This window comes from Aotus nancymaae, unplaced genomic scaffold, assembly GCF_030222135.1.
Source record: "Aotus nancymaae isolate 86718 unplaced genomic scaffold, 86718_ANA_hifiasm-v0.15.2.pri h1tg000019l, whole genome shotgun sequence".
In the NCBI taxonomy this organism is placed as follows: domain Eukaryota; kingdom Metazoa; phylum Chordata; class Mammalia; order Primates; family Aotidae; genus Aotus; species Aotus nancymaae.
In genome coordinates this window covers 23,321,879-23,346,487 of record NW_026988431.1, presented here as the reverse complement: position 1 = coordinate 23,346,487, position 24,609 = coordinate 23,321,879, and the positions used below count along the sequence as shown (strand labels likewise).

At 35.7% G+C, this 24,609-nt stretch overlaps 1 protein-coding gene across 1 annotated transcript in view; it reads right to left on the bottom strand.

Annotated features, from left to right (window-relative positions):
* Positions 1 to 24,609, bottom strand: part of TBC1D5 (TBC1 domain family member 5) — a 561,805-nt gene that overhangs the window by 339,195 nt on the left and 198,001 nt on the right. The window contains exon 3 of the mRNA XM_012466733.2: positions 21,213 to 21,344. Within this exon, the coding sequence (XP_012322156.2) occupies positions 21,213 to 21,309 (97 nt within the window). The 5' untranslated portion in view covers positions 21,310 to 21,344. The remainder of the gene's footprint in view (positions 1 to 21,212; positions 21,345 to 24,609) is intronic.

The window sequence follows — 24,609 nt, the reverse complement described above, 5'->3', positions numbered from 1 at the left end:
GTTTTACTGCCCTAAAGATCTTCTGTGTTCCATCTATTCATTCTTTCCTCCATTTCCTGGGCCCCTTGGCAACCACTGATGTTTTTACTGTCTTAGTTTTTCCTTTTCCAGAACGTCATACAATTGGAATAATGTATGTAGCCTTTTCAGATTAGCTTCTTTTACTTATCCGTATGTGCTTTTACAGTTTTTCCATGTCTTTTTGTGGCTTGAAAACTTACTCTTTTTATCACTAAATAATTCTATTGTATACATGTGCCACAGTTTGTTAATCCATTATCTGTTGAAGGATATCTTGGTTGTTTCCAAGTTTTGGCAATTAAGAGTAGGGCTGCTATAAACATTTGTGTGCAGATCTCTACAGATGTAAGTTTTCAACTCACTTGGGTAAATACCAAGGAGCAAAATTGCTGGATCATATGGTAAGAGTATGTACAATTTTGTAAGAAACCGTTAAATGGTCTTCCAAAGTGGTTGTAACATTTTGTATTCCCACCAGCAATAAATAAGAGTCTCTGTTGCTCCACATTCTTGTGTGCATTTTATGTTGTCACTGTTTGGGATCTTAATCCTGCAAATAGGTATACAGTGGGATCTTGGTGTTATTTTAATTTGCAATTCCCTGATAACTTATGATGTTGATTATCTTTACCTATGCTTATCTGCCATATGTATATCCGGTCTTTGTCCTGTTGGGAACCGGGCCACACAGTAGGACATGAGTGGTGGGTGAGCATGCATTACCACCTGAGCTCTGCCTCTCGTCAAATATGAAGTGGCATTAAATTCTCATAAGGGCATAAACTCTATTGTGAACTGCACATATGAGGGATCTAGGATGCATGCTCTTTATGAGAATCTAATGCCTGATGATCTGATGTGATCAGCCTACAGTTTCATCCTGAAACCATCCCCTACCCCTCCCTGGTCCATGGAAAAATTGTCTTCCATAAAGTCAGTCCCTGGTGCCAAAAACGCTGGGGACTGCTGTGTTAAGCAATCAACAAATCAATCATTTTTAAATTAAAGATGAAATTTAAAGAATGGGTGCAATGAGTATCAAATAAGGATCAAATGTTTACTGTAGTATATGTAGTAGTAACTAAGCAAGTAGTAGTCTGCCTATGAAAAAGTCACAATGCTATTTTTAAAATTACCTAAACTAATTTTCTAGTATTGCTAAGTAGATTGTTCCTCAGTAAACCATTCTATCCCTGACTCATCTCATCTATGAACAACCTGGTAGACTGACCTCAGAATTTAAAATAAATTACTGCAGTTCAGTGGGGGATTGTTGCATAAACACTCATAAGTGTTGAAAAAGTAAATATACTCCAATGAACTTCTTTCCTTGAAATCTGTATATTCTTCAATTTTCTTGCATTTTCATTTTGCTCTCCCTACCCCCATCCCTTCCCAAGAGGTCCCAGTGTGTGTCATTCCCTTCCTGTGTCCATGTGTTCTCATTGTTCAACTTCCACTTATAAGAACATGTGGTTTTTGGTTTTCTGTTCCTGCATCAGTTTGCTGAGGACAATGGCTTCCAGCTCCATCCATGTTCTTGCAAAGGACATGATGGTGTTCCCTTTTTATGGCTGCGTAGTATTCCATCGTGAATATGTACCACATTTTCTTGATTAAGTCTATCACTAATGGGCATCTGGGTTAATTCCATGTCTTTGCTATTGTGAATAGTGCTGCAATGAACGTATGTGTACATGTATCTTTCTAATAGAATGATTTATATTCCTTTGGGTATATACCCAATAATAGAACTGCTGGGTCAAATGGTATTTCCACCTCTAGGTCTTTGAGGAATTACCACACTGTCTTCCACAATGGTGGAACTAATTTACATTCCCACCAATAGTGTAAAACCATTCCTATTTCTCTATACCTCACCAGCATCTGTTGTTTCTTGACTTCTTAATAATCACCATTCTTACTAGTTTGAGATGGTACCTCACCGCGGTTTTGATATCCATTTCTCTAATGATCAGTGATGCTGAACTTTTTCTCATGTTTTTTGGCCACATGTATGTCTTCTACTGAGAAGTGTGTTCATGTCCTTTCCCCACTTTTTAGTGGGGTTGTTTTTTTTCTTGTAAATTTATATAAGTTCTTTATAGACTCTAGATTTTAGACCTCTGTCAGATGGATTGCAAAAACTTTCTCCCATACTGTACACTGTCTGTTCACACTGATCACAGTTTCTTTTGCTGTGCAAAAGCTCTTTAGTTTAATTAGATCCAGTTTGTCAATTTTTGCTTTTGTTAAAATTGCTTTTGGGGATTTCATCATAAAATCTTCGCCTATGCCTATGTCCTGAATGCTATTACCTAGATTTTCTTCTAGGGTTTTTAGAGTTTCATAGTTTAAGTCTTTAATCCACCCTGAGTTAATTTTTGTATAAGGTGTAAGGTAGGGGTCCAGTTTCAATTTTCTGCAAATGGCTAGCCAGTTCTCCCAGTACCATTTATTAAATAGGGAATCTTTCCCTATTGCTTGTTTTTGTCAGGTTTGTCAAAAAATCAGATGTTTGTAGATGTGCAGTCTTATGTCTGAGTTCTCTACTCTCTTCCATTGGTCTATGTATCTGGTTTTGTACCAGTACCATGCTGTTTTGGTTACTGTAGCTTTATAGTATAGTTTGAAGTCGGGTAGCATAGTGCCTACAGCATTGTTCTTTCTGCTTAGGACTGTCTTGGTATTTGCACTTTTTTTTTTGGTTCCAAATGTATTTGAAAAGTTTTTTTCTACTACTGTGAAGAATGTCAGTGGTAATTTAATGGGAATAACATTAGATCTATAAATTACTTTCAGCAGTATGGCCATTTTCATGATAATGTTTCTTACTACCCATAAGCATTAAATGTTTTTCCATTTGTTTGTGTTGTCTCTGATTTCCTTGAGCAGTGGTTTGTAATTCTCCTTGAAGAGGTCTTTACTTCCCTTGTTAGCTGTATTCCTAGCTATTTCATTCTCTTGTTAGCAACTGTGAATGGGAGTTCATTCATGGCTTCTCTTTGTATCTCTGGTAGAATTTGGCTGTAAATCCATCTGGTCCTGGGCTTTTATTTTGGTTGGCAGGATATTTATTACTGCCTCAATTTCAGAACTTGTTATTGGTTTATTCAGGGATTTCACTTCTTCCTGGTTCAGTCTTGGGAGGGTATATGTGTCCAGGAATTTATCCATTTCTTCTAGATTTTCTGGTTTATTTTCATAAAGTTGTTCATAGTATTCTCTGCTGGTTGTATTTCTGTGGGGTCAGTTGTCATATCCCCTTTATCATTTTTTATTGTCTCTGTTTGATTCTTCTCTCTTTTCTTCTCTATTAGTCTCGCTAGCAGTCAATTTTATTAATTTTTTCAAAAAGCTCCTGGATTCATTGATTTTTTTTTTTTTGAAGAGTTTTTCATGTCTCTATCTCCTTTAGTTCCACTCTGATCTTGGTTATTCCTTGCATTCTGGTAGCTTTGGGGTTTGTTTACTATTGGTTCTCTAGTTCTTTTAGTTGTGCTGTTAGGATGTTGATTTAAAATCTTTCTAGCTTTTCATTATGGGCATTAGTGTTATAAATGTCTATCTTTTTTTTTCTTTTTTTTCTTTTTTGAAACGAAGGCTCGCTCTGTCACCTAGGTGGGAGTTAAGTGATCTTGGCTCACCGCAACCTCCACATCCCGTGATCAACTGAAACTCCTGCAGCAGCCTACCAAGTAGCTGGGAGTACAGACACGCACCACCAGGTCTGGCTAATTTTTGTATTTTTTAGTACAGATAGGGTTTCACCATTTTGACCAGATTAATCTTGATCTCCTGAGCTCAAGTGATCTGCCCACTTTGGCCTCCCAAAGTGCTGGGATTACAGGTGTCAGTCACCATACTCCACCATAAATTTCCATCTTAACACTACTTCAGCTGCGTCCCAGAGATTCTGGTACCTTGTTTCTTTGTTCTCATTAGTTTCAAAGAACTTCTTGATTGTTGAATTTCATCACTTACCCAAGAATCATTCAGAAGCACTGATGGGTCTTGACTGTTTATTATTTAGTTTGCCATTTTGTGTCTCCTTTTATTTTTTTTGAGACGGATTCTTGCTCTGTTGCCCAGGCTGGAGTGCAGTGGTGTGATCTCAGCTCACTGCAACCTCCATCTCCCAGGTTCAAGTGATTCTCCTGCCTCAGCCTCCCGAGTAGCAGCTGGGACTACACGTGCATGCCACCACACCCGGCTAATTTTTTGTATTTTTAGTAGAGACGGGGTTTCACCATGTTAGGCTGGTCTCAATCTCCTGACCTCATGATCCTCCCGCCTTGGCCTCTCAAAGTGCTGGGATTAGGCATGAGCCACCATGCCCAGTCGCATTGTGTGTCTTTTAATTGGGGCATTTAGCCCATTTACAATTAAGTTACATGTGTTTTTTTTTCAATGTGTGAATTTGATCCTGTCATCATGCTTGCTGGTTATTTTGCAGACTTGTTGATATAGTTGCTTCATAATGTCATTGGTCTGTGTACTTCAACGTGTTTTTGTAGTGGCTGATAACAGTTTTTCCTTTCCATATTTAGTGCTTCCTTTAAGAAATCTTGCAAGGAAAGCCTGGTGGTGATTAATTCTCTCAGTATTTGCTTGTCTGAAAAGGATTTCATTTCTCCTTTGTTTATGAAGCTTAGTTGGCCAGATATAAAATTCTGGGTTGGAAATTATTATTATTATTATTATTATTATTATTTAGGAATGTTGAATATTGGCCTTCAATCTCTTCCAGCTTGTAGGATTTCCACTGAGAAGTCCATTCTTAGTCTGATGGGTTCTTTTGTAGGTGACCTGGCCTTTCTCTCTGGCTGCACTTAACATTTTTTCCTTCATTTTCACCTTAGAGAATCTGATGATTATATCTTCGGGTTGATCTTCTCATAGAGTATCTTCTCTGTATTTCCTGAACTTGAATGTTGGCATGTCTTGCTAGGTTGGGGAGGTTCTCCTGGATGATATCTTAAAGTATGTTTTCCAACTTGGTTCCGTTCTCCCCATCTCTTTCAGGTACCCCAGTCAGTGGTAGGTTTGGTCTTTTTACATAATCCCATAGTTCTCGGAGGTTTTGTTCCTTCCTTTTCATTCTTTTTTCTTTTTTGAGACAGAGTCTTGCTCTGTCACCCAAGCTACAATGTAATGGTGTGATCTCAGGTCACTGCAACTTCCACCTCCTGGGTTCAAGCAACTCTCCTCCATCAGCCTCACAAGTAGCTGGGATTAGGCACTGGCCACTGCGCCCATCTACTTTGTGTGTTTTTAGTAGAGATGGGGTTTCACCATTTTGGTCAGGCTGGTCTTGAACTCCTGACCTTGTGATCCACCCACCTTGGCCTCTCAAAGTGCTGGGATGACAGGCGTGAGCCACTGTGCCTGGCTCATTGTTTTTTCCTCTCAGATTGTCTGCATGCTTTCTTTCAACAAGATAGTCTTCAAAGTCTGATATACTTTCTTCCGCTTGGTGGATATGGCTACTGATACTTGTATATGCTTTCCAAAGTTCTCGTGCTGCATTTTTCAGCTCCATCAGGTCATTTATGTCCCTCTCTAAACTGCTTATTTTAGGTAACAACTGCTGTAATATTTCATCACAGTTCTTAGCTTCTTTGCATTGGGTTGGAACATACTCCTTTGGCTCAGCAAAGTTCACCATTACCCACCTTCTGAAGCTTATTTCTGTCAGTTCATCCATCTCAGCCTCAACCCAGTTCTGTGTCCTTTCTGCAGAGGTAGTGCGATCACTTGGAAAAGAGGCACTCTGACTTTTTGAGTTTTCAGCGTTTTTACGTTTATTTTTTTCTCATGTTTGTGGGTTTATCTACCTTTAATCTTAAAGGCTGTTGACATTTGGATGAGGTTTTTTGTTTAGGTTGTCGTTGTTGCTTTCTGTTTGTTTTTCTTTTAAAAGTCTTTTTCTATAACAGTCAGGACCTTCTTCCATAGTTGCTGCTGTGGTTTCCTGGGAGTCCACTCCAGACCCTATTTGCCTGGGTCATCCCCCAACCCTGCACCTGTAAGCATCACCAGTGGAGGCTGCAGAACAGCAAAGATGGGCTGCCCCTTCCTCTAGGAGCTCCGGCCCTGATGCTGGCTGGAACACTCCTGTATGTGGTGTTTGGTGATTCCTGTTGGGAGGTCTCACCCGGTCAGGAGGCACAGAATCAAGGATCCACTCAAAGAAGCAGTCTGGCTGCCCCTTGGTGGAGTGGGTACACTGTGCTGGGGGGAATCCCCCTCATCTGCACTATCCAGACTCCTTAGAGCCAGCCGGCAGAAAATACTAACTGCTATCTGCAGAGAAAACAGCTGCCCCACCCTCCAGGGGCTCCTTCACAGGGAGATCAGAGTTCTGTCTGTAAACCCCTGGCTGGAGTTGCTGAAATTCCCACAGGGTGGCTCCACTGGTGAGTTGGATTGGATCTAGGACCCACCTAATGAAGCAGTCTGGCCATGATCTGCTACAGGCATTGTGCTGTGCTGTGGGCAATTCCTCCTGGTCCAAACTGCCCAGTCTCCCTGGCACCATCAGGGGAAAACGACCGACTGGAGCTGCAGTAACGGCGGAGGCTGCCCCTCCCCAGGGAACTGAATCATCTTAGGCAGTCTCCAGCCTGCTGCTGTTGGCTGCAACCCAAGCAGCCACCAAGAGTCTGCACAGCTCTGTGCTTGGGACCCAAAACCATGGTGGCATGGGCTCAAGAGGGGATATCCTGATCCCTGGGTTACACAGATCCATGAAAAACACACCATTTCCCAGACAGAGTAGCACAATCACTCACTGCCTCCCTTGGCTGGGGAAGGGAGCTCCCCTTGCCCCATGCAGCTCCTGGTTGGCTGGTTGCTCCACTACGCTTTTCCTCACACTCCATGGGTAATGCCAACCGCCTAGTCAGTCCCAATGTGAGAACCTGGATACCTTAGTTGAAGATTCAAGATTTACCCGTCATTTTCGTTCTTTACCCTGGGAGCCAAAGAGCAGCTGCATCTACTGAGCCATCTTGGCCCCACCCTGCAGCTTCCTGCATTTTATACCTAAATATTTATTGCCTAATTACAATTCCTCCTGCTTCCTTTTTTATTAGCATTTTGTGAACTTTTGTCATTAACCAAAGGAATAAAAAGGAAAAAAGACGAAAGTAACAGAAACTTAAATTGATCAAATTAGGCAAATAGATTATCACACTAATTTTTAAAATTAAGAGTGGTGAACGGTCTGGATTACTTTTATCTCCATTCCCCATTAAATTGCCATTTGATAATGTGATAGTAAATCTTGCTTTTGTGTTTAGAGAGAACAGTAGATCTTATTAATTATGACCTGGTTGACAACTCATCACCTTCTGCTTACTCTACATATAACGAAACAGAAATATAACCACTTATTCTTCCCTGGGTCTTCTGACCTCACCAGAGTAGGCCAGATAGAAGACATAACCAGAGGAGTGGAAAAGCTTGCTCACCATCTCCTTCTGCAGAGCTTTTTCATTGGCTATTAAAGTAAATTCTTAGGTCAGAAATACCTACATTAAAATATAAAACAAAAGCCCATTTGATAATTGTAACTTTTTGTTTCCCACTATTTTAATATTCTGCACCATTATGTTTCACTCCATAAGGGTGGTAAGTTAGGGAATGATCTATTTTATGATATTCAGAAATTTAATTATTGCAGCATTACAACTAAACGCTATTAAAAATTTCCAAGATGTATGTTCCCCTCTCTAACTGCCATTAAAAGTTTTCAATACTATTTAGGCAATAGTCCTTATCTTGCCAGGTACTGGTAACTACCAAGAATGTGTTAGTTACATTCTTGCAAACTTTGCCCTCTGACTTTCTATTTTCTCCTCCATCACTTCACAGCTAACAGCTCTACCACAAAATCACTCAGTCCATTAACTTTCCTTCTTTCTTTTTTAAGGAGCCAAGAATGCATTATTACATTTTTCTATGTGAAGTACGATATTAAATAATAGCTTGTACACTAATTAAAGCAAATGTAATTGTGAGAACACATTGACATTGTTAAAGTAAATTACTCAATTTGTTAATAGTTTCATTCCAAGTGACCCTAATTGTATTAATTGTGATACCAGCAAATTAAATTGAAGAGCATTAAACACATTGTTCTAATATGTCCTAGAGGAACAAATTCTCCATTATGTCAGCAGAGGGAAGATGATGATTACATGCTCTCCACACAAATAAAACTCATACATGTATGTATGTGTACACACATACACACACACACACACACACACACACACACACACACACAAATGGGTCAACAAAAAAGATTTCGATAGGCTGTATATGGTACCATGGCATAAAATGGACCATATAGAAATAACTGAGCTTTAGATAAATAGAAAAATGTAGGGCATCCTGTTAACTCAGATTAAGCTGCAATTACTTCACGATATAAATTGTTAAAATGTTGAGAATGGGGAAACAAACCAACTGGTATGGAGGATGCAATGTGAAAACAAATGTTAAAAATACTACAATTCTCGGTAATTCAGGCATTACTTGTTAAATGCCTACCACCAAGTCAAAAGAAAATATTTTTAAAACTAGCTATCATTTCCAATCCTTGAGAAGAAACTTGGGAGTTCAACAGAGATAACAATACAATTACAAAATTCTCAGTCTTTAGAATAAAATCTGCACTCCTTAGCCTGGCTTACAAAAACCGTCTACCTGGCCCCTGCATACTAGTCCCATCCTGTGTCATTCCCGTATCACCCATGGTAGCCAGCCACAGTGATCTTTTTCCGTTCCCTATATATGACAAGCCTAACCATATCCTGCCTTTATGAACTGTTTAGACAGATCTTTCTCTCTCTCTTTCCTCTCTCTCTCTTACAGTGCGCGCGCGTGCGCGCGCGCGCGCACACACACACACACACACACACACACACACACACAACCCATACTTGCATATCTGGCTCCTTGTTTGTCATTAACATTTAGCCGAAATACCACCTTCTCAGAGAGATCTTCTCTGACAAGCTACTTACCTTGTCACTCACTGTAATATCACCCTATTTTAATTCTTTATGTAGTATTTTTTCTTTCTCTGATTTTTTTTCTAATTTCTGTACTTACTTTTCAATTTGTCCATCTCATGCTAAAATATGAATTTCATGAGAGAAAGCAAGTGGTCTACTTGTTCAATATTCTATTCTCAGATACTATATGATCAACAAATATGTCTGCATAAATGAATGAACATCAAGTCTTTGGGTGGCAACCCTTACTCTGTATGATAAAATACATGTGCCTCTATGATTCAGTTATTAAGTATTACTGAATTTTTATAATCATCATGTCAACATTTCTGATTGAAAATCTATCACTTCAATAAAACAAATCTATTCACAAGTCTAATTAGGAATAAAAATTGATGTACTGTTCTAAGCTTGGCTAAAATCAGTCCCATTCCATTCAAATTTTCACTAAATAGCAATGCTAGGAAGTCAATTGTCATTAAAGTTTTTCTACATGTGGAAGAAGAAAGAACAGGAGAAGCAAAGTAGGGGAATTACTTAAGTACACATATTGCCATCATATAAAAGATTATATGGCTCACACACTGCCTCATCTCTGACTTGAATGAGTAAAGGTAAATATTCATTATTTATCTGTTATAAATCAAAGCTAATTGAGATGTTTTTCCCTTACTAAAATTAGACATTTTTAAGTTCAGGAAAAACAAAACAGTCACTGTAATTTATAGAAATACAAAAAAATTACCAAGTGGTAGAGTATCAGATCATTTCCAAGGAAGCAAGTAAATTATATTTTAAATACTGGAGATGTAAAGGAAGATGTCCACTTAAAGTAAATAACTTGAAATATTATAATTTTTATGATTTATCATTTTCATAATTTTTTCCACTTAAAACACTCAAATTTTCCTAACATGTAAAAACAGCTTGAAGTTTGCATAACATTCCTTCCCTTGTGCTTTCCTATATATGTCACATAGGATTCCTTCTCAGGAAATTTAAGGAGCTACCCAAATTCCAGAATAAAATACTAGTATTTATGAAAAAAAAGATTTCAAGTTTCAAAACAACTATTTGATGAACAAGGAAGCCCTCATTCCAGCAAAAGTATACAGTGATGGTGAACTAACTTATTTTCAATTCTCATAGAATGCCAAGTTAAGAACAAAAAATACTTGAGCCTCGATTAATGACATATTGATAGGGCAAAGTGTATTATCAAAGGTTTTGGTCAGATATCTTTTAAGAACAGAACAATGTCAGAGAATAATTATGGAAAAACTTACATTTAAAAACTCGAAGACAGACAATGACTGAAATAATAAAAATACCACAATAACATATCTCTTTTTACCAAAAATGACACATATAATTTATAATCTGCTACAATACACTAAAGTAGATGTGAACATCTACAAATGTAGACTCTGAACATTAAATTGACTACTGTGCTCACTATTCAAAAAGACTGTAGTAATACAATAATTTTTTAAACCTCCTAAAGAGAAACACACACAATGAGCCTAACTTAGTTCTAGAAGAAAATTTATAAATATCTACAAGTAATGATAGGAAAATATTTTTTTTAAAAAACTCAACATGTAAAGAGAATTTTACCAAAATATATCAGCTATATTAAAAAAATACTCCTGGCTGTTTTATTATATTGCTGACTGTTACAGTAAGCAGATAATTTTAAGACATGAACTTGGAATAAATAGGTCTTTGGGAATATCTACTTTGGTTGGGCGGCAGCAAGGGGGCACTGATATAAAAGAGTGATTAAGGAAGTCCTTGAGTGATTTCCCAGAGTAAAGTTTAATTTTTTTCTTGCATTCCCCTATCCTCCCTTGGACATTCAATTCTTCCCTCTAATTGAGTAATATCAAAGAAAGCAAGCGCCAGGCGCAATAGCTCACGCCTGTAATCCGAACACTTTGGGAGGCCAAGGTGGGTGGATCACCTGAGGTCGGGGGTTCGAGACCAGCCTGACCAACATGGAGAAACATCATCTCTACTAAAAGTACAAAATTAGCCAGGCATGGTGGTGCACGCCTGTAATCCCAGATACTCAGGAGGCTGAGGCAGGAGAATTGCTTGAACCCAGGAGGCAGAGATTGCAGTGAGTCATGATTGTGCCATTGCACTCCAGCCTGGGCAACAAGAGTGAAACTCTGTCTCAAAAAAAAAAGAGAGAGAGAGAGAGAGGAAGAAAGCAAGCTTGTAATCTTAAAAGACCAGTACTTGCAGCAGTTTTTTTAAATGGCTAATGCTATGAAAAGAGTTAATAGAAGTGTTGAGGAGGTAGAGAATTATAAGGGACTAATTATTCACTTCACTACCAAGCCATGAAGGAGAAATCTGTTTTAATGTACAAATCAATAAAATGGAACTATATCATGTGAGAAGCCACGTGATAACTCTGATATCCTTTCCTAAGCCATGTGGGCTGAAAGCTGGGTTACTTCATTATTTAAAAATTCTAGGTAGGGCATTGTGGCTCACATATAAGAATTATTAAGAGACGTGATAAAAGACCATGTTACAATTTTCTTGGGAATTTAGAAGATATATTAGATAGGCACATTTAATATAAAACACAGCACTTTGGGAGGCTTAGGCAGGCAGATCACTTGAGACCAGCATAGGCAACATAAAAGAGACCTCCAATCTACAAAAAAGTACAAAACTTCACTGGGCATGGTAACGCATTCCTGTAGTCCCAGCTACTCAAAAGGCTGAGGTAGCAGGATCATCTGAACCTGCCAGGTCAAGACTGCAGTGAGCCGTGATTGTACCACTTCCTGTGTGAAAAGAGTGAGACTCTGTATCAAGAAAAAATAAATTTAAACCCTTACTCGTCTTTTTTGGCCCCATTAATGAATCATAGTTTTTTCAGAAAAGCTCCATTATAGGCCAGTTTACCTAAATGTTTGTTCTGTATTTTAGGCTTTAAGGTAATACTCTACATCGCCAGTGTTTGCTCCAGTTGTGCCAAGACCCATCAACCAAAACTACCATCACACAACTTCCCATGTCTGGGGGGTTCAGGAATACTAGAAAGGCTGGTGGAGAAGATTATCTTAAAATATGGATATCCTTTTGCAGACTGAATTGCCTAAGTGGGTAGTGGATAAGGGCTACTGCAAGGCTACTGTTCTTTGTCTGGTCAGCAGTGATGTTTCGTTGCTCCTGGGACTCTGGGAAATGAATAATATCAAGGTATTTGCAAGGTGGTTCAATGACTCTTCACACAAATCCAACTCTAAAGTAACTGTAAAGTAGTCTATCTCCTCTCAAGCAAATAAAGGGAATTGCTACACCAATGAAAGATTTTGAATAAAACTGAAAAGCAGATCTAATTAATAAGATATGGACAACTCAATGAAAAAAAAAAAAATCAGAAGACCAGAGGACTTTTTTTCCTCAAATTTTAAGGACCTAGATTTTACCAATAGTGAGTTTCTCAATGCACTGTAAGAACATAAATACATAAACACACGTACAATCACCCAAATCTAATATTAAAGAGTATTCTTCATCATCTAAATAGTCATCATTAATATTTAATCACTATCTTTTTTTTTTTTTTTTTTTTGAGACGGAGTTTCGCTCTTGTTACCCAGGCTGGAGTGCAGTGGCGCGATCTCGGCTCACCACAACCTCCGCCTCCTGGGTTCAGGCAATTCTCCTGCCTCAGCCTCCTGAGTAGCTGGGATTACAGGCACGCACCACCGTGCCCAGCTAATTTTTTGTATTTTTAGTAGAGACGGGGTTTCACCATGCTGACCAGGATGATCTCAATCTCTTGACCTCGTGATCCATCGGCCTCGGCCTCCCAAAGATCACTATCTTTTTAATGTGAATTTGGAATGAGATTTTGAGTTCACTTCCTCTGCCTCCATCGACTCAAATGAGTTAGTGGTTTCTTGAAAATGATTTAACCCCTAATAAATAATCAATAGTCTTCCAATCACCAAATCATGTATTTCCTCCTCTTATACTCTCTTTAACCTATGCAATATTTGAAAAACTGCTAACTTTGAACCTTCTGGAAGCTCTCATAGCTGTGGCTTCTACCATTTTGGCACTGTGAATTTCCCCTACTTTGATTATTCCTCCAGTAAGTACTATTAAAATATTTCCTCTATCCAATTTCTAATCACGGGGACTTTCTGCAAATAAATCCTTAGCTCTTTCCTTCCTCTTTCCTTTGATTTCTCATTTGTCTCATACCTTGAAATGGCATTTCTGGAGGATGACTCACAAATCTCTAACTCATGGTCTTTCAAATTGAAGTCTCTCACATCCAACTTATTTTTGAACAGTTTAATTTAGAGGAACTAGGCTTGCCATGTTCTTTGCTCTTGGATGTCACTTTGTCCTACTGACATACCACTTGACAAAATCTGTTTTTAAAGAGACCATTTTTAAAATTCATACATTTTTTTTATCCTTGTTACTACATTCAAAAACTTCCAGGTAATTCTCCTATGTATTTAACAATCTGTCTTGAATAAAGCTACCATTTTCCTTGATAACCTTATAGTCTAACTTACAATTTTTCAACTCTCTAAACTGCCATTTTCCTTGACATCTAGAGAGAATTTTTTATTAGACACTTCAAGTCAAGCCCTAGCCAAATCATTATAGATCCAAATTATTACACAGAAATAATGAGAGTATTGAGCTGCTTTATTGGCTACCACCACACAATGTTTCACCAAATTAATGCATTTATCAAACACATAAGAATTATTAAGAGATGTGATAAAAGACCATGTTACTATTTTCTTGGGAATTTAGAACATATATTAGATAGGCACATTTAATATAAAATACTCAATATTTTAGGTTATTAGGAATCACTGTGAAACGTTTGCCACCACCCTCACCATCCCTGTTACTCTTAGACATTAAGCAATATTTTGGTCCTACTGTTCCCACATTCCCTTCAGGACTCCCATCACCACACTACTCTGTTCCATCTCCCTTGACTCTATCCTTTCTAAAATTTTCTACCCTGCCCTCTCTGAATCATCTTCCATGATAGCAAATTTCCTTAGATTCTCAACCCATCAGTGAATTCTGCAACCATCAACTTTCTTGGCTACTGTCTACCTGTTGTACAGCCCTGACGGAACCCCTGGCTGTTCTTCTTTGTGGCTTAATGCTAGGTGCTGAATTCTGCTAGACGTAATCATATACCATTACAAGCTAGAATCACCCATAAATACGATGTCCCATTTCCATTTGACTCCACGGTTCTCTTATCAACCAACTTTAACCTTTTTTACTCCCCACAAATCCTCAAATGCTCTACCTTATGATTCACTGTCAGCAAATAATATCACCCTAACTTATCAAACAAGAGATTAAAACATTAGTGATATCTCATTCAACTCTGCCATCAAATCCATGAACTATTGCACCTAAACACCTCTTTTTCTCCTTCCCTTCTATTATTACAACAGAAAATAATGTCCCTCTTCCTGTCTTTGCTCTACACTGCATCTCCTCTATACTTCCAAGACCAGACCACAGAACTCTTTTTCCACTGATTTTTACTTTTTCTAGTACTGTTGTACCTTTTCCCTTCTATTCCTCATGTCAGTTTAGCATAGAATGCCTAATTCATTTATATGAAATACGCAGAGTGCTGGAGTATGGATTCTTGAGATTACAAAAAGCACTGTGCTTATCACAAACACAATAACTTTGTCCACTAGACGCTTCTATTTTCTTTACTAATCTCCGGTAGTAGTTTTGCTCATGCTCCTCTTGATATCTTAGCTTCTTTGGTGTCACACTTTCCTGATTTTCCTTCTACTTCCCCAGCCTCTTTTTTGAAGTCTCCTTTGCGGGATCCTTTTCTGCTGCAAGGCCTTTAAATGACTTTCCTTAGATATTGGTCCTAGGTCCTCTTCTCACCCTATATGGTATTATGTGGTAATCACAATCATTGTCATTGTTTTTGCTACCATACTTAAGCTGACAAATCTTTATCTCCGCCCAATTCTAAGTTTCAGGCCCATACATCAAAATCATCAGGGTGTCTTCATTTGAATGTCCAAAGGTACTTCTAACTCACATCTGAACCTGAACATCCAATCTCCTCTGCAGCCCTCTATCCTATCTGTACCACACAAAGTTCTTTCTCTAGATTTCCCTGTCTCAATACTGGCATTATTATAGACCTAATTAGTCAATTCAGAAAATTGTATGTCACTGCAAACTTCTCTCCTCTACCATCTCCCCATATCCAGTCAAGTACCAGATCAAGTACTGTCAATTCTACCTCCTAAATAGCTCTTTAATGGTTTTACTTCTCTCCATTTCAATTGATAAATTCCAGTATAGGCCACTATCTTCTCACCCAGAATATTTCAAAAGCTTCTAAAATGATTGTTCAGCCCCTATTCTTGTCCCCAACACTGTAGTTTATTCACCCTACTATAACCAGAATAATCTTTGTAAAATGCAAAGCTGGCCATAAGATTCTTTCACTGAAATACCCACTGTTCTTAGTATAAGGGAATATATCCTAGTCTTCGATTTCATTTGTAGTCATTCGCCTTTTGAACTCTTAACCTTTAATCACATTGAATTTCTCTGTGTTTAGCAGAGGGCAAGCTCATAGCACAAACTCTTTACTTAATCATCTGGCTAATAGCTACACATTCTTTGGGTTATGGCTTAGATAGACATCACACCTTCCTTAATCCACCATTACCACAGTTGGATTCTCCACCAATGTACTCACTAAGCAACTGTTAATTCCTCTAGGAAAGCACTTACCAGTCTCTATCTTTATTGATCATTTTTCTTTTCTCTGTTGGGCACCCCCAAATCCTGGCTACTAAACATAAAAACCATAGTATCTGGAACTGTATTTATCTTTTTCAATGTTTTATTTCCAGCACTTAGAACAATCCTAGTATACACAAGGCACTCAAATATTTACTGAATGACAACCAATAAACTTTTACAGTGTTTTAAACTTAAGAAAAGCTGCCAACCCTACAGGTTACCGGTTCTATCATATTTCATATGCAAAATAAACAATATTTGCTATATACCATATTAATAAGTTTTAGAAATCAGGTATCAAGAGCACTATCTACATAACATGTTCACTAAAAATTATGTGTATCAAACATATATATTAAATGTAAGCATACTACATGTAGTCTATGCTTCCAAATTATGGCCACGAATTTCTTAAAAAAGTAATAATTTATTTCCTTAGCTTTCCCTTTGCCACGTGATTATTGCTGTGGGTTAACTCACTAATTCTTGATTATCATAACTTGACATTTATTTGCCAGAAAACTCTCTGCCCATTTGGTTTAATGCAAATTCTGAGATGGGTCATATTTAAAAGAAAACATGGAATAACTGAATTCTAGGAGGACTTCAAAAGAAGAGAGATCGAAGAAAACAGAGGATAAAAGAGGAGAGTATATTGACTTTTGAAACCCTAAAAGAAAAATTCAATGCTTTTGGTGTTTTGGTCATAAAGTCCTTGCCTACACCTATGTCCTGAATGGTTTTGCCTAGGTTTCCTTCTAGGGACATGGACAAACCTGGAAACCATCATTCTCAGCAAACTGACACAAGAACACAAAATCAAACATCGCATGTTCTCACTCATAGACGGGTATTGAACAATGGGAACACATGGACACAGGGAGGGGAGCACTATACACTGGGGTCTGTTGGGGGGAAGTTGGGGGGACAGTGGGGGGTGGGGAGTTGAGGAGAGATAGCATGGGGAGAAATGCCAGATATAGGTGAAGGGGAGGAAGGCAGCAAATCACACTGCCACGTATGCACCTATGCAACAACCTTGCATGTTTTTCACATGTACCCCAAAACCTAAAATGCAATTAAAAAAAATAAAAAAAAAGAAAAGAAAAATTCAAGTGCTAGAATTATCAGGGACAATAAAACAGAGTTGATACATTACAACTTAAGAGAAGAAACAGAAAGATAGATGGAAGAAAAAGGCATTAAGCAATTATCAGTTTGAGTACTGATAAAACAACACAGTTTGTTCATTCATTATTTACTGAGTGGTGCCTATGTGCCACGTACTAGGTATACATACAGTTCCAACATAATTCCTACCCTCACAAAGCTCACATTTGAGAGAAGGAGACAATAAACAAGGAAACAAATTAATATAGGATCATATATTGTTGAGTGCTCCGAAGGAATCAAAAATAATGTCAGAGAAATGGCATGTAGGAAGGGCCCAGAGTTTACAACTGGCTTAGCACATCTAAGCAAGACCAGACAGACAAGACAGCCATGCACATCACAGTCAACAATCTGGATTTCATTGTTAATATAATAGGAAGTCACTAAAGAGTTGTAACTCAGGGAAGAAAGTAAAAAGACTTTTTTCATTTCTAAGATGACTCCAACTAATTAGCCCAGAGTAGGGTTTACAGTACTTCAGACACCATTTTTATACTTTAATCAGATATCTAGATATCTTCAGCAGTACACACCCATCTTTTAATCAAATTTAAATCCACCTCTACTATATGAAAAGCAATAAAGATCATGATAGGACAGCATCATTTTATTATATCAACATCAGTCAACTATTTTAAATTACCAATTTCTTCATTAATAAAGCCAGGGCACACCCTTCTAGTTCTAAAACATGCCATTGTAATGGAAAGAAAGGAATACTTGGGAAAAAAACAAAATTATAGGAAGCAAAAATGGAGTTGGCAGGATTCTGAACATCTTGGAATTTTTTTTTTAAGTTGCAAAATATTTTATGAATGATAATAGAAAGAAAGCTTTGAAACAAATACTGTATGGAGACAAAAGTTACGTAATTATCTAAGCATATAAAAGCTGTTAACCAGGAAGGTGAATACTCTGACACATAAAATTTAACCTAAAACCTTTAGTAATATTTAACAAAATACCATTCTCAAAAGAGACCTGATATGGTTTGGATATATGTCCCTTCCAAATCTCATGTTGAAATGTGATTCCCAGTGTTGGAGGAAGGTTCTGGTGGGAGGTCAGTTCTCAGTTCACTTGAGATCTGGTTGCTTAAGAGTTTGACACTTCTCCCTTCTTTCTTGCTCCTAACACATACCTGATCCCCCTTTGCCTTTTGCCATAATTGAAAGCTTCCTGAGGCCCTCACCAGGAGAAGATGCCTGTGCCATGCTTTCTGTGCTTTCTGTGCCAGCCTGCAGAACCATAAGCCAACTAAAGCTATTTTCTTTATAAATTATCCAGCCTCAGGTATTTCTTCACAGTGAGTAAAGAATAGACTAACAAAGGGTCTCCTACAGAAAAATTTCTCTCATCACTGATGACACTCCAATCTCTTATAAGCTTGTGAAAACAAGTGATTCCAACAATATTATTTAATTAGTAGGTTAAGCAGACCTGAATTTTGATACTGCTATCTTCAGTATAGTAATAATGAAGAAGTAATAAAATGATTACTTCTTCATTATATTGGTCATTAAAGGTTAAGAACAAATAATCGTAAATAGTCTAACAAATATGTTCACTTTTTTGTTTTTAGCTAAACACTAGTAACTTATCAGTTATTAAACTTAGGTCTTAGATCTTGGAATTTTATATGGTAATTCACGTAAATTAAACCTAATAGGGCACACAGAAAATGTCATATTTTCTATGCTGTTCTCTATTTGAAACAATAATTCAAGCAGTTAAAAGTTTAATTTACAGGGAAAATATATATATATATATATATCCAGATAGTTCTTTTTTCTACGCTCACCTACTTTTCTCAACCACCCATGAAAATAAGCCAATGTATGTAGTTTTTTCTCATCATTCCTATTATCGGGATGTTTTTTCTAATCTTTTCCAGAATTTTCACAATCATTCAACAGTACTATTTCTTTATAAATGTTAAAATTCAGATTTGAGAAATTAAAGACTCATCTTGTTTACTAATAGAATTTATGAGAAGAAATTTTTTTAAAAATTACACGACTTCTACACAGACAAACCACTGAAGTTCAGTGTTTAAATACTTAGAAAATGAGTCATCCCTAAAGATTATAGCAGAAATATGTAAAAAGCTTCAAAATACTTGAAGAAAGCCCATGGAAGACATATATTAAAATAAACAAACAAAATAGAAAGGTGATGATTCTTCAAGTAATATGACAACCTCATTAAAATGCAACACATTTTTCTGCAAAAAGAAAATAAAAGAAGATGAAATAGATGCTTTATATAAAATATTTACCTATGCACAAAGCCCACTATGGTTAGCAACCTTTATGGCTTTGAAGAACAAGATATTTACATATCTTTCTTTCTGCATGTGCCTGTGCGTATGTGTGTTTTGTATATATTTTTAACAGTTGACAGCTGTTTTAGAGCATACAGAGATGCCAAGCTGAATGAGGGTCTTGATTACTTCAAGATTAGCTATCTAAAGTTTCTATTCATTTTAAGTGTTGTTAGTTGGAAGAGTCATTAGTCACTTCCTTGTCTCATAGAACATCAGCATACATTTACATTGTTAATGAACATTTGGGGTAAATGAATTAATGGCACTTTTAAACATCAATTCTGTCCTAATAACTTAGTATGTCTCAGAAATGTTAGGCTAGGATATAAACGAAAAGCCTTTTTAGTAAAGGTAACTACTTATTCCTGTAAACAATAAAGGATAAAATTAATTTAAAATGTTTTTAACCAGGTTAAAAAAAAACACTATTTAATGAAATAGACCATAGAAAAATACTCACTTAAAAAAACAAATAACAACAAAAACTATGTCCTTAAATAATGAGAATAATCAGAAATAGTATGGAATATTTTGTAGAAACTTCTTTATATACTTGTAAACCAAAGACATTCGCTTTTAAAACACCCACTTATAAAAGTGCTAACAAAGTAATCTGACTTATTTAATTATGAATGCTTATATGAGCATTACATTTAAGAAAAAATATCACTAGAAAAGGTGTCATGCTTAGCACTGAGATATTAAAATACTGAAATTGAAATGGACACTACTAATTTTCATATTATCAAAATCTTAAACATGTCTTCAGTTCTTATTTAACAAAAAATATAAAAATTAAAGAATTAAATCACAAAATAAGTTGGGCAAATTCGCTCCTATTTTCATTAAAAACAACAATGGCATTTGTATGCAGGAGGTATTAAAGAATGCACAAAAAATAAACATTCTGCATAAAGTTTGTGTTCTCAAGAAATACTCACTTTAGGTAGAAGTCAATTGCTTTTTTTAATTCTCAAAACATGAGTTAAAAGCAGACTTTGACATCAATATAAACAGAAAAATCATTTTATTTGAAGAATATAACACTCATGATTTACTTTCACTAATTTTCCTTTTTTATAAGAGTTTTGTCCATCTACTTTGACTAATTTGTTTTAAAATAGATCTCCCAATCTTGATACCTGCATTTTACAAGTGAAAAATTACAAGCAGTCACTGAGTCAATGAACTTGATCAAATATTTATTAATTGCTTAAAAAATAAGGATAAGTCTTCCAGAATTCTCACAAATTCAACTGCTTCCTTCTAAGAAACTATGTTATTACTATCATTAAGTAAATATAGAGAAAATAATAGTTTTGATACATAAACATTTGAAAACCTGAATTAAGTCTACCTTTTAACAGTCTACCATTTAATAATTTCAATGTGTAGATTGTTTAAAATATAACGCAAATTTCAATTTTTTAAAACAGAAAATAAGAGGATGAATCAAGTCTTTTATGCTAGAAAAATCTCAATCTACTGAAGAGGAAAAAAATCTCTGCAAAATCAACGCCAAAAATTTAAGATTCTTTAAAAGATGTTTGACCAAGGCCATTTCACATTTCAACATTCTTATGCTAAAGTCATTATTCAGTTTATTATTTTCTTTTAAAGAACACCAGTGTGTTAAAAATTTAGCTAATGCCTCTGTGGATAACTGAAAGCTAACTAGTTGGAGTATTCATTAGCATCAAGAGTGCTCTATACATATCCAGAATAATGTACTTAACATTGGCCTGCTCAGCTTCATCAAGAGAATTACACACATAAGGTGGACATAGCTAACTGAAGGCCCTCTGCTAGGTTTCCCAGTATCCTACCTGCAGACAGCATTGGAACATAAAACTCACCTCCAGACTTGTTAGAGTAACTGGACAAGGGGTCAATGCCTACTTCTTGTTCTTCTGGCTGCAGAGGATGTCTAGTTTCAGATAAGGAATGATACATTGTAGGAACTGGACAATGTCACCAAAAGTAACTACCTGGGAGGGGGAAAAATACAGAGAAAAATAATAAATTCTTTGTCTGCTATGACTGGGAATAAATAAAAGATGGAAATGATTAAATGAGCATTACACACATTAACAAGTTTTCCCAGGCTTCAGGGACTATTGCCTCACATCGGTAGGCTTATGCAAAGAAAGGAAAAAGGTAGCAAAAAATTTCCATTTCAAAAATTTCTAAAAAATCTGAGCTTCATTTATAATCTTTATCTCAATTTTGAATCAAATTTATTTTCAATAAATAAGCTAAACTCTAAATTAAAGAGAATATTCTCACATTTATAGCATTCTTTTCATGGCCAAAATAAAAAAATTCACAATGGAAACTTTCAAAATACAGAAAATATAGCAAATTAAAATTATTCATGATAATATTAACTAGAAATATTAGTGTTAACATTTCAGTGTATTACACATATACTTCCTGTCTTTATTCTGGGTGTTTATAACACATATGGTTTTAATGTGATCCATAACATGCTAAACATAGTGATTATGTAATCTATGAATACTTTAAATTCAGTGTTTTCCTCCCAGTTTAAAAACAAAATAACAATTATGTGCCTATATTATAATTTCTAATGATTCCTGGCATTCTATTATATAGTCAGCACAATTTATGTAACCAATTCCTTATGTAGTAAACAAGATATTTTCAGTTGTTCAACACTATAAACAGGCTCAAAAATAAGTATCTTTTAGCAGTATCTCTGTATCGTATCCATGATTATTTCCTTAGGATAAATTCTTAAAGTACAATAGCTGGATTAAAATAAACATTTAAAAAATAAGATTTTGGCAAATTGTGCTCTATAAAGGTTACCTAACAGAACAATTCATTTCCCCTTGATTGTTGTTAACAATGGATGTTTCCTCTTTGATTTTTTGAACCAACATGATAGTCAAATTTTGTATTGCATTTGCTTGATAATTACTGAGATACTGTTTCTCTAACATTTGTTTATTGTCTTTTGTTAATGGAGTTAATTGTTAATGACTGTCTTCATGATTTCTAAGCATGCTTTAAGTATTAAGGATATTAAACCTTGGTCATGTGATACATATATTTTTCTCACAGTGTGTATGTCTTTCAGTTGTATGACATTTTTTGACATAGGTAATTTTTTATGTGCCCAAATATATCTGTATGTCCAGTATCATTTCCACCTCTGGGGTTATACTTACAAGATTATATAAATAACTACCTATATTTCCTTTTGGTCATTTTGAAAGTTTTCCTTCTCAATTCTAACTTATATAAATTATTCCATATTGAACAAATTTTGTTTTAAATTATTTTCAACTTCCAAGGTACACTGTAAATTTTTTATGCCTATAAGATGCAAATTACGTTCCCAAATCATAACTCTTCCAAAAACTAAACCAAGTTCACCAATTTTCATGCGAAACATTGTAAGTAACATAATCTTTTAAATATCAGGAGCAGCAAGGACATGAGAGAAAAAAGAAATGGTAAGAGAAAAGAGAAGTGGTAAAAGCAAGTCCGAACAAAATGATTATTTTATAGGATACGGTCTTCACCTATGGAGGAAAAGCTCCAGAGATGCTCCTGAATACACAAATTCTTGATCACCTTTTCCAAAACAAAATGCTCCTCTATCCTATTTACTTTCTCTCTAAAATCATCACCTTGCAAAATACTCATATACATGTTCTAATTTTTATCAGAAGTCTCTAAAACCCCCTACACCCACACAATCACAGTCAGATGTTAATAAATCCTATCCCGCTGGGATTGTGGCTAAAACAATATAAGCAGAGGATTAGGAAAAACAAAGAACTTTTGTAGCAAACACGCAGTAAGAATATCTAAAGCCATAAATCTTAAATCCATAAATCACTTACTACATAGCAGAAACTCTGGAGAATATAATCTAGTAGAGGACAGCAAAATGTAGATGATCATTTATAGTGTAACACAGAGTTTGATAAATTCTGTTTAACACATAAGGCAATTCAGAAATAAAGTCCTCTACTATGGAGCAATCACCAAATTCAAATGTCTAATGAGGTCAGGCAAAAAGCATTATTAATTAAAGTTAACATTTATGCACAATGAATATACACCAAAAACTCCAAATGTTTCACGTACACTCATTTCATCCTCCTTACAACCCAACTGACTTATCTTCGTCAATTTTATTTTCATTTTACCATAGAGAAACTGAGGTACAGAGAGAGTAAGTAATTTATCTAGAATCACACAAGGAGTTAAGTATTAAAGCCAAAACTGAAGCCATCCTGTCTGGTTCTAGAGCTCACATTCTTTCTGCTATATTACTTTGGCTCTAAATAAGTCAATGAGATAAAAAGACCAGGTGTAAAATAAGAGGTATAAAAAGATACAGCCTATGAATAATTAGAACACCCTTTACTTCAGCTTTTCCAAGACAAGCTAAAGATCCAGAATTTTATGTGAAATCTGCTAATTTATAAGTGTTAGCAAATAATTCAAATTAAAAGAAAAATACTGAGTAGAACAGATTAAACACTTTTAAAATTTTATTTCACCCATGGGCAACTATTTTAATGTAAGATTCATATTCTCCATAAATTTTGTTATACTGTTAAAAATATAAAAGTAAACATTTGAGAATGTCTATTTCAAGTTAACTGCTAGATTCCTTAAATTTTCTTTAATATCTAAACGATATTTTCATAATCTTAGTAGCTGAATTTTGTATTTTTACAGTACACTTTCACTGTTACAGGCTTCACATATCTAAAATAAATAAATAAATGACTTTTGTGTATTTTAAACTACATAAAAAATAGACAAGTGACAAGCAAGGGGATATCAAGGAATATTTTTAAAAACCTTCATCTTTACATTGCTAGAAGAAAATACTCTACAACACAATGATGTTCATACATTCATTTAAGTTGCTAAAAAATACTTAAGGTCTTTTTGACTCCTTAGAGAAAGTTCAAGAAGTCATTTAGCTAATTTAGCTTAAATTATAATTCTTCAGAACTTAACAAGTCTATGGTAATAACCAATAACTAGAATACAAAATCAACCAAATACCTCAGTCTACAACCATTCTATATAATCAAGCATCCATTATATCCTAATTTATTATGCCCGTAGATTGAAAATGAACCACTGAAATGTTTTTATAATTAAATAAAGGAAACCAGCTGACTAGTAATAATGAGTTATTTTCAAGCAATCTGTTGAAGAAAATGTGTGGATAATGTTCTTAGTTTTCTTTTAATTATG